This window comes from Notamacropus eugenii, chromosome 5 (genome assembly GCF_028372415.1).
Source record: "Notamacropus eugenii isolate mMacEug1 chromosome 5, mMacEug1.pri_v2, whole genome shotgun sequence".
Lineage (NCBI taxonomy): Eukaryota > Metazoa > Chordata > Mammalia > Diprotodontia > Macropodidae > Notamacropus > Notamacropus eugenii.
In genome coordinates, this window is record NC_092876.1 from 33,057,121 (window position 1) to 33,068,265 (window position 11,145).

General features: G+C 52.4%; 1 protein-coding gene across 2 annotated transcripts; it reads left to right on the forward strand.

The window, feature by feature from the left end:
* Window positions 1–6,215: 6,215 nt before the first annotated feature.
* Window positions 6,216–10,098, forward strand: LRFN3 (leucine rich repeat and fibronectin type III domain containing 3). Of its 2 annotated transcripts, XM_072616287.1 has the most exons (4): window positions 6,216–6,487; window positions 7,104–8,357; window positions 8,448–8,631; window positions 9,244–10,098. In XM_072616287.1, the coding sequence occupies exons 2-4, from the start codon at window positions 7,142–7,144 to the stop codon at window positions 9,746–9,748; spliced, it is 1,905 nt and encodes a 634-aa protein (XP_072472388.1). In that variant the 5' UTR covers window positions 6,216–6,487; window positions 7,104–7,141; the 3' UTR covers window positions 9,749–10,098. The 2 variants fall into 2 exon arrangements, with proteins under 2 accessions (XP_072472388.1, XP_072472387.1); XM_072616286.1 differs by having other exon boundaries at window positions 6,217–6,487; window positions 7,104–8,631.
* Window positions 10,099–11,145: the final 1,047 nt, after the last annotated feature.

Sequence of the window (11,145 nt, forward strand, 5' to 3'; positions counted from 1 at the left end):
AAAAGGAGGAAAAAAAAAGGAGGAACCTGTGGCTTGGGCCCTGGGGAAATGACGTTATGGGCCAAAGAGAGGAAGACCCAGAATGCAATGCCCCCTCCCCTTTCTATTTCCTCTCCTTCTCCCATTCCACTTACAAGAAATGAGAACCTTGTTCTTTGCTGGAGTCCCATACAGGCTACAGATGTCCTGAAGACCTTGGAGGTTCAGGGGAGTCAGGAAAACAAAGGCCCCAGAGTCTGGAGCAGGGTTCACAGTTCTCATTTTTAGGTTAGGTTAGAGCTGGGGGGCCCTAGGCATGCACTTAATAGCTCAAAGTTCTGTCTTCTTAGCTACTAAGGTTAGATTTAGGGATGAGTTATTAGACCTTACCATAGATGTTGCTAGACCTCATCGATCTTGGTAAGGAATCACTGAGTCTAGCTGCAAGGCCCATCAGGTTAGATTTAGGAGTCACTAGACTCTGTTGCTTGTTAAGACAATATTTGTATAAAGGTGGAGTCCCCTGACTTATCCCAGAAGTCTCAGAGTCACTGAATCAATCAATAAAAAATGTAAGCCAGGTGTGACCAGGTCCCCAATCCAATCTAATAAATCATAAACATATATTAAGTGCCTATTCTGTGCCAGGCATTGTTGATACAATTAATGCAAAGGAAGGTGGTCCCTGCCCTCAAGGAGCTTGAAATCTAAAGGGGGAGACAGCATACAAAAGAAAGCAGGGAAGGAGTTGGAGACAAGACCCCATGGCATACCCAGGGAGGGGGCATCTCATTCTGTGCAGTAGAAATCTGACAAAGTGGAGTGAGGGGCTTTGGATCCATGGATGAAATCTCGTGAAGCCAATCAATCTATCCATATTTATTAAGTACTTACCTACTCTTTGCCAGGTACTATGCTAAACTGGGGCTACAATAAGAGGAAAAAGACGGTCCCTACCCTCAATGAGCTTACAGGGAAGACAAGATGCACACAAATAGATACAAAGTAAGGTATATACAGGATAAATAGGAATTAAGTAATGGAGGGAAGGCACTAGAATTTAGAGGGCAGCTAGGTGGTCCAGTGAATGGAATGCTGAGCCTGAAGTTAGGAATACCTGAGTTCAAATCCAGCCTCAGACATTTACTGACCATGTGACCCTGGATCAGTCACTTCACCCTGTTTGCCTCAGTTTCTTCATTTATCAAATGAGCTGGAGAAGGAAATAGCAAACCACTCCAGTATCTCTGCCAAGAAAATCCCAAATGGGGTCACAAAGGGTCAAACAGGGCTGAAATGACTGAACAATATCTAGAATTTAGAGGGATTGGGGAAGACTTTCAATAAAAGATGGGATTTTAGTTGGGACTTAAAGGAAACATCTTGAGATTGGCTGCAGAGAATCAGTCATGCCTCATGGGGGCTATGTCTAAAAACAGCAAGCTACTTCAGAGGCAGTCAGGCAAATGGTAGTCAAATCTGGCAGCAAAGAACTCCTAAGAGATCTCCCTACTCTACCCCCACCCCAGAGCAACAGTGAATGGCGTTCACGTTGGGAGCTGAGAAGCATCTCTAACATACAAGCCCCACAGAGCAAAGGCAGTTATTGGGACTCTACATGGATGCAGCCCTCCAGAGCCCAGCAGAGAACTATACTCAAGGGGAATTTCATGAAGATGGCAGAAAGGGAGAAAAAGACTTCCAGTAACCAGGAGCTGTGAATTTACTCTTTGACCACGCATATGTTCTAATTTTGGGCCCACTCTCACCAGAGACTTTGTGTGTCCAAAACGAAGGCATTTCCTGGTTTGGGGGGAGATTGGGTGGTGGATGTTTCACTAACAACTGTGGTTGCTATATCTGTTTAATAAATACCCCTTCTAAAAGTTCATCCAATCTGGCTGACAAACAGTGGAAAAAACAGTAGTAGGAGTTTATGAATGATATTAAAAAGTCTTGCCTCTCAAGGTTACTCCAAGAACCCTGAGCAAGGCTAATGACTGACTCCTGAAGTTGTAGCCTGCAAATGTGAGTGGTAGTTGGGAAAGTGGTCCCAGAGCAAAGCATTTCACAATCTTTTAGGTGCTACATCAATTTCAGTTGTTGTTTATTATTACTTCCTCACAGCCCCCTTCAGCTTGGCCTTCCTTAAATCCCACCATGATTTTTGTGTCCAGTTCTGGGGCCACATTTTATAAAGGCTGTTGACAAACTGGAGACCAACCAGAGGAGGATGACCATGTAAGACCATAGGATCATATAGTTGGAGCCAGAAGAGACCTTTCAGATCAAAGAATCTAATCCCCTCATTTTACAGCTAAGGAAATTGAGACCCATGGAGATGAAGTGACAAGTTTTGAACTCATGCTGTACTAGGAGTGGTTAAAGAAAGTGATGAGAGAGGACCTCTGATGAAGCTTATTATCTGCTGACAGAAAGGTAGATGGATGCTATGGATTTGCTTTACTTGACTATGCTTATTTGTAAATAGGGATTTTTTTCCCCTTTCTCTCAGTCTTTAAGTGAAGTCTTTAAGGAAAACAATAGCAAAAGGTGATGGGAAAAAAAGAACACCAGTAAAATATTTTTTAATGCAAAAAAGAGAATAGAAGTTGAGAAGGAAGCCCAGATAATCAAGACAGCTTTGAAAGTGGCATTTAGAATCTATTATATACTTTTTAAAAAATCAAGTAGTATGAAATGGAATGGTTTCACATACAATTCTCATGTTATGTTCCTCTGTGTCTGTGGACATATTAATTTTTTGCATTAGAATTTAGAATAAAAAAACGAATTCAAAAAAGAAAGTGGTGATTTTTCAGTTTGGAGAACAGAAAACCTGATAGCAATTATCAAATGACTATCCCATGGAAGAGTGATTAGCCTTGTACTGATTGTGCCCAGAGGACAGAATCAGGAGCACTGGGGGAAAGAGGATGATTTAGACTGGACATCAGTAAATTCTCTGACAGCTAAAGAAATTTAATAGGGAAAGGGAATGTGTCAGAAGGTTCTGGGTTTACTATTGTTTAAATAATGGCTAGATGACTATTTGTCAAGAATGTCAGAGAGGGGATTCATACTATTCAAATATTCTTTGAGGTGCCTGCCAGTGCTGCAAGTTTATGGCTATCCTTCTCTGTGTCCAGAGCTTCTAAGGTTGGCTTCTACCTCTCCCATAACTCTATGACTGTGTCTCTCTAAGCAATGAAAGAACACTAGTCCCTAATCTTTTCTCCCCCACCTCATGGCTCTGTCTCAGATTCTCTCTCTCTCTCTCTCTCTCTCTCTCTCTCTCTCTCTCTCTCTCTCTCTCTCTCTCTCTCTCTCTGTGTGTGTGTGTGTGTGTCTCTCTCTGTCTCTGTTTCTCTCTCCCTCTCTCTCTCTGTTTCTTTCTCTGGCATCTCTTCTAGTGATGGGAAAGGAGCTGCCCCAGGCCTGAGTTAATTTTAGATGCATTTTCTCATTAGACACAATTAGGAAGGAGTCCAGAAAGCATCTGCTGGAAACCTGAACAGCTTCAGCCACTGAGGGCAGGCACAGGCCCTGTCCAAGGTCACTGGCTGTCCCATTAGACCTGGGACCATGTCTATCCATCCCAGTCAGACTTAAACATTTGTCTCTGCCTCAGACATTCAAACCCCTAAACTTGGGTTCCCATTTCTCTCCCTCAGACATGTTCAAGGAAGTGAAATGGAAAAGAAAACTGGAAGAGGAACGAGAGGGAGGGTCATTGGAATAAATCAAATAGGTGAAGAAGGAGGAAAAAGGGAGCTAGGGAATTTGGGAAAGGAGAATCAGAAGTGGAAGGTCATCGTATAGAGAATTAGAGAATGCAAGATCCGTGTGGGAATGGGGAGATTAGAAGAGTAGTCAAGAGGAGGAGGAGGGGTGGAATGGTGATCAATTAGTCAACAAGCATTTATTGACCTTTCAGAAGCATTTGACACTATTAACCAGCCCTTCTTTCCATGTATACTCTCTCCTCCCCAGCCTTTCATGGCTGGTTGCCAGAATATGGCTTCTGTCATAGTTTTCCTCCTCCTTCTCTGGCCAATCCTTCTCAGCCTCCTTTGCAAGATCACCATCAATGCCCCACAACTAATGGTGGGTATACCTCTAGGCCTTTGTCTTGGGCATCTTTCTACACTCTCTCTGGAATCTTTTCAGCTCCTATAGACTTAATTATCATTCCTATGCAAGTCTCTCACTTATCTACCTATTCATCCAACAACTTTCTTGAACTCCAGTCCCATACCTCCAATTGCTGAACAGCTCCACTGACATAGGATAGACCTCTCTTAACTCATCATGTTCAAATGGAATTCATTATTTTCCCCTAAACCCAATCCTCTTCTCAACTTTCAAGGACATCCCCATCCTTCCAGTCATCCTCCACTCTCCCTTCTCCTTCATACTCCCACATTCAATCAGTTGTCAAGTCTTGTTGATTCCACCCTTGCAAAATCTCCTCTATCTGTGGCCTTCTTTTAACTCACGCCACAACCACCCTATTCCAGACCATCATCACCTCTTGCCTGAATGACTTCAAAGTGCTCCTAATTGGTCTCCCTGTCTTCAGTCCTTCTCTCTCCAAATCATTCTCCACCCACTTGCAAAAGTGATCTTCTTAAATCACAGATCTGACCATTTCAAAGCCCATCTGAAGGAGCTTCACTGGCTCCCTATTCTCTCTAGGAACATACACACACACACACACACACACCTCTATTTGACACTTAAAGTCCTTTACAATCTGGTTCAGCTCACCTTCCCGCTTATTACACCTGCTTGTTTGTATTTGTAGCCCCACAGAAAGCACTTAATAAACTTAATAAAGCTTTTCATTCATTCACTCTCAGTATACACCATTCCATTTCCCACCTCCATGATCTTGCATAGGCTGTCCTCCATGTCAAGAATTCTATCCCTCCTCACTACCTCTTGGAGTCCTCAGCCTCCTTCTTCAAGAAGAGTTGGCTAAATCCTGAAAGTTGTTGGCATCCTCTGAAAATCACTGTGCATTTATTTTGTATCTACTCTCCAGTCCCCCTCCAGTAGAGTATCAGCTCTTTGAAGGCAGGGGCTGGTTCACTTTCACATTTGTATCCCCAGCACAGTGCACATAGTAGGTGCTTAACAATCAAACAAAAATTATTCAGTGCCTTACTATACCTCAGGCACCGTGCTGTGGGACTCCAAGGCAAAAGCCAACCAGCCCCTGTCTCCAGATGTTTCCCTTTGACTTGTTTATAGACAGAAACGGGGGCTGGGGGGGGGGGGATACAAAACAAACACACACTTATGGGGGTGAGGTGGACACGAACAACTGGGGGAAAAGAGATGGTTTCTTGGAAGAAGGGGGTGTTTGAGTTGAGAGCTTCTCAAGGATGTGGGTATCCAAAGATGGAGGATCAGAGGACTAGGGGTCCTATGGCCAGTGAGAAGATGGAGGGTCAGGACATGAAGAACCACTAAGGGGTTTGAGGATGAGAGGAATCAGGGAATTATGATTGAGAATCATAAGGAATCCTCGGAGAACGGAGGGTCAAAAGGAAGGTCAGAAGATGGGGGGCGGATTTAATGGATGGGGGACCACAAGGGGGTCTGAGGATGGGCGGGTACGTGTGCGAGGAAGAAGAGTCAGAAGATGGGGGGCGGGGGCGGGGGAGAGAATGAGAGAGTACGAGGAGGGTCTAAGGACGGAGGAGGGGGCGGTTAGTGTTTCTGCCTCATGGGCCGGGGAGGGCGGGACTCCAGGGTCCTCCCGGCAGAGGAGTCTCCCCTGACCAGTCGCCTTTAATCGGGGTCGCGCCTTTGCCTTTGCCTTTAATCGGGGCGCTCCTGTCCCTTTAATCGAGACCGCGCCTTCGCCTTTAATCGGGGCCGCGCCTGCGCCCGGCCCTGGGTTCCCGGAGCGACCCTCGCGGAGGCCGCCACGCGCGGAACAGACCCGGGGGGACCCCACGGCGGCGGCGGCAGCGGCGGCAGCGCCTCGTCCCCCTCCAACTCCCCCTCCCCGCCCGGCCCAGCCCCGCGTGGGCGCGCCACCCCCCTTCCTGGGCCACGGCCACGGCCACGCGCGGGGCGGGGCGGGGCCTCCTGCGGCCCGCGGCCCCTCCCCCCCGGCCCCGCGCGGCGGCGGCCGCTGCTGCTGCTGCTGTTGCTGCTGCCGCCGCTGCTGCTGCTGCGACTGCGGCGCCGCCTCCGCCCCCCACGCGCGGCCCGGCAGCCCGGCGCCCCCCATGGCCCCCGCGCCCCGGGCCCCGGCCTCCTGCCCGCCCGGCCCCGCCCTGCCCCGCATCTCCCCACCCCCCACGCGTGTGCCCGGCGCCCGGGAGTCGGAGGCTGAGCCGCAGCCGGGGATCGGCGGGGCCCGAGCCACGGCTTGATCTGGCCCGGGGCCTCGTGGGCCTGGGCCCCTAAGGGGCCGGGCCTGGCCGCCCCACCGAGACCCCCGGGCCCGGGGGTGAGCTGTCACCTGTGACCCCGCCCCAGGGGGCTCCAGGTAAGAAGCGAGCCGGCGCTGTCCATGGTCTGATCGTCCCGACAATCCATCCTCTTTGTGGTCTGTGCCTCTGTCTCTCCAAGAGTCTCTGTCTCTGTGGCCCTCTCTCTGGGGGTGTCTGTGTCTTTGTGGCTCTGTCCCTCTGTCTTTGCCCTCCCCGACTGTAGCCCTGTCTCCCAGAGTCTCCAAAACTCGGTGTCTCCCGCTCTGACCCCATATCTGTGCGTCCCTGTCTTCCTGCCTCTCTCTCTGACTTTCTCTGTAGCTCTGGCCCTATCTCTGTGTGTCACTGGCCCTGTCTTTCTCTTTTTGTGGCCTCTGTGGTTCTAGCCCTTTGTGTTTCTGTGGCCTTAGCTCTTTTCCTATGTATTTCTATGTGCCTCCCTACCCCTTGTATCTATCTCTGTATGTGTCTCCATGGATCTCTGCCCCCGTCCCGTGTCTCTCCATGGATCTCTGCCCCTGTCCCGTGTCTCTCCATGGATCTCTGCCCCCGTCCCGTGTCTCTCCATGGATCTCTGCCCCCGCCCTGTATCTCTCCAAGGATCTCTGCCCTGGGTCTCTGGCCCACTCTGTGCCAGCTGCCCTGACCCTGGGCCCACGCCTCTCTCCCCAGGGCTCCAGGGTGCCAGCTTCTGTGTCTGTGGAGTGAGGATGCTGGGCCTGCTGCTTTTGTGCCTGCTGGCTCTCAGCCCCCCACGGCTGAGGGCAGCCAGTGCGGTTGGACCAGCATCAGTGCCCGATGGTTCTGTTTCGGGGCCTTGCCCCCGGCGCTGTCGATGCCAGACCTCTGCGCCACCCCGGAGCGTGCTGTGCCCAGGGGCTGGCCTGCTCTTCGTACCTCCAGGGCTAGACCGCAGGGCCTCTGAGCTACGCCTCCCTGACAACTTCATCGCGTCTGTTAGGCGCCGTGACCTCGCCAACATGACGGGCCTGCTGCACCTCAGCCTCAGCCGCAACACGCTGGCCCACATTGCTCCAGGGGCCTTTGCTGACCTGCGTGCCCTACGTGCCCTGCATCTGGATGGCAACCGACTGTCCTCTTTGGGAGCGGCCCAGCTCCGGGGTCTGGTTAGTCTGCGCCACCTCATCCTGGCCAACAATCAGCTGGGTGTCCTGGCAGCAGGAGCCCTTGCTGACTGTGCTGAGACCCTGGAGGACCTAGACCTCAGCTACAACAACCTGGAGGCGCTGCCCTGGGACGCTGTGGCCCGGCTGGCCAACGTGAACACCCTGGGTCTGGACCATAACCTGCTAGCAGCTGTCCCCGCAGGGGCCTTTGCTGGACTGCACAAGCTGGCCAGGCTGGACATGACAGCCAACCGGCTCACCACCATCCCACCAGACCCACTTTTTTCCCGCCTTCCTGTATTGTCCCGGCCCAGACCGGGAGCACCAGCCTCTGCCCTGGTACTAGCCTTCGGGGGAAACCCACTCCACTGCAACTGTGAGCTGGTATGGCTGAGGAGGCTGGCCCGGGAGGATGACTTAGAGGCCTGTGCCTCACCCCCAGCCCTGGGAGGTCGCTCCTTCTGGGCTGTGCGAGAGGATGAGTTTGTGTGTGAGCCTCCAGTGGTCACCCACCGATCCCCGCCAGTAGCCGTACCTGAGGGCCGCACAGCCTCACTGCGCTGCCGGGCTGCTGGGGACCCTGAACCCAGGGTACGCTGGGTTTCCCCCCGAGGCCGACTTCTGGGGAATTCCAGTCGCACTCGGGCCTTTCCCAATGGAACGCTGGAGCTGCTGGCAGCCACACCTGGTGATGGCGGTGTCTTCACCTGCATCGCAGCCAATGCTGCTGGGGAAGCCACCGCCTCTGTGGAGCTCACTGTGGGACCACCCCCGCCCCAGCTGGCCAACAGTACCAGCTGTGAGCCTCGAGGGGAAGGAGAGGATGGTGAAGGTGGGGCCCCTCTCACCCCCTCCTCCTCATCTGCCTCCTCATCCTTGGCCCCCATAGATCCTCGGGCTGGGCTCCCACAGTCTCCGGACCAAGATGGTGAGAGTGACGGGGGCAGCGTCCAAGTGGCCGAGCGCAGTGCCACTGCTGCCCTCATCCGCTGGCCTGACCATGGACCCGTCCCTGGCCTCCGAATGTACCAGATCCAGTACAACAGCTCCGCGGATGACATCCTCGTCTACAGGTGAGTGAGGATGAGGTGTGAGGGAGTGCAAGACAAGTTGGGTAGTGGATGGGAATCCAGGAGTGGAGTCAGGAGGATGCAAGGTCAAATCCCGCCTCCAATATTTCCTACCTGTGTGATCCTGAGTGAGTTCCTTAACATCCCTGGACTTCAGTTTCCTCATCTGTAAAATGGGAAGATTGGCCTCTAATGCCCCTTCCAGCTTTCAGTCTGTGATTGAGGTGAAGGTGGAATTGGACAGTGGTGCTAGGAGGAAATTGTGGGATGGAGCTAAGAGGAAAACTGGGAAGTTAGCTCAAAATGGGCTGGGTAACAGAGATGAAAGGAAATAGAGTATCTAAGACAAAAGAAAGGGGATTCCCTTTCCTAAAAGTGAGGTTGAGCTGAGGGGATGAGGAGCTGTGTTTCTGGAAGACTGAGGAGGAGGGGAGGTCAGCTGAGAGGCAGGAGAGGAGGGGAAAGATAGTGGAGGAATTCAAGCCTTTCCCAAGTGCCCACTCGGTACCAGGTGCTGGACTGGGCACAGCAACAGTCCCCATGCTCAGGAAGCTCCCGTTTGGGGGGAGCCCATGCCGGCCCTGAAGCAAAGCTCAGTTCTGCTCTCTCCTGCAGGATGGTCCCAGCTGGAAGCCGCTCCTTCCACCTGACAGACCTGGCGTCAGGGCGCACCTATGACCTCTGCGTGTTGGCGGTGTCAGAGGATGGGGCCACCGGGCTGACGGCCACGCGAGCTGTGGGCTGTGCCCGCTTTTCCACAGAGCCTGAGTTGCGGCCCTGCCGCTCGCCCCACTCAGCAGCTCCAGTCCTGGGGGGCACCATGATCATCGCTCTGGGGGGTGTCATTGTTGCCTCAGTGCTGGGCTTCATTTTCCTTCTGCTGCTCCGATACAAGGTGCATGGGGACCAGCCTCCTGGCAAGCCTGCGGCTCGGGGAGGAGTCAGCAGTGTCTGCTCCCAGACCAATGGGGGGGGCCCAGCCCCTGGGCCTGAGAGCTCAGCTTCAGACTCAGACCCTACACCTCCAACACCAGTCAAGGGGCATACCTTGGTACAACTGGACTTTGAACCTTCAAGGGGGCCTAGGGGCCGGCTTACTCATGAACGTGGAGGGCAGTGATCTTGAGGAAAGTCCCTCAGACATCCCTAGCCCTGGACTGCACCCTAGAATATCTCCAGCCTCAGCCTGGCACCATCTTGGCTCTTTGGATGCCCTGATACCTGGCCTTGATCCTGGGATGTTTCTTGGCCTCACAGGCACCCCTAGCCCTGGCCCCAGGGAATTACATGAACAGAGTAGATCCCAGGGGCTGTGGCTGGGCCAAGAATGGGCATGGGGGGGAGTCCATGCTTGGATGCTGGCCCACCTCGCAGCTCCTGCCCAACCTCCTATTTTTAACAATCCCATGGGACTTGGTGGGAAAGTGGGGACATTATGGAGATTATGTCAAGAGAAACCTATTTTTCTAAGTTCTGGCCTCATTTATTCCCTTCTCTGTCCATCTGTCCATCTGCTCATTTAGCCATCCACCCACCTGGGGTGGGGCCTTTCAGGGGAGAAGATAAATGGAGTGACCGTCACCTCACACATACCCATGGCCCTATTCAGAAAACCTCCCTCAAGACTAGGGAGAATCCTACCACTCCCAGGGCCCCTGAACTGGTCCCTGGAACTGGATTCTAGGACACCAGTGCCCAGGGCATGTGTGACTGTGGATTCACCAGGAGCAAGGGGCCAGGAGTTGTTAGGGTACGGACCTCCTCAAACTTAGGTTCCATGTTTGGAATTTATCATTTGCTTCTTGAGTCCAACCAGAACAGGCATATTATCTCACTGTCTTGACCCTGACCGGAGTCTGCTCAGAGCATGACACACAGTGAAACTGACCCAGAAAGGCATCCTTCTGCTGATGCAGGCCTGGTTTGGCTAGATTGAGGGGTTACTTCATTCCTAGACCTGAGCAGATCAACCCAGCTAGGTTTGACTAATGACAGAATGCCCAGATGTCAGAGCTAGAAGAAACTTAGAGACTTGGGCCAACCCTCTCATGCACATGGAGAAACTGAGGCCTAGAGTGGACAAGGGAGCTGCCTATGGTCACACACTGAGTTGATGGCAGAGTTGAGACTGGTGCCTAGGACTCAAGCTTACCTCTGGCATTCATGGTTGCCTGACTCTTCTACTTGGAACAACCTTGGAGCCTGAGCCAGGTGGCATAGGGAGAATGTTCTCATCTTTAGAGTTCTCTTTGGTTCACCCCATCCAGTGCTATCTCCTATCTAGGCCTTGGTGTCCCCAAGTATAAAATGAAGAGGTTGAACTCAGTGACTTTGCAGGTCCTTTCCACCCCTGGGTCCATGATACTACTCATCACCTCAGTAGCTTAAATGATATCTAGGATGACGTCAGGGCCTGAGCACAAAGCCAAAGGAGAGATCCATGCCTATGGTCTGGAGCAGGCACCCAACCTGGGAGGGGGCAGTGGGTGGACTGGAGGGGCAGACCTTCCAGGCTGA

Coding starts and splice junctions, on each gene's coding strand:
- LRFN3 (XM_072616286.1), top strand. CDS start 7,142: ATGCTGGGCCTGCTGCTTTTGTGCCTGCTGGCTCTCAGCCCCCCACGG. Junction 8,632..9,243: donor GATGACATCCTCGTCTACAG/GTGAGTGAGGAT, acceptor TCTCTCCTGCAG/GATGGTCCCAGCTGGAAGCC.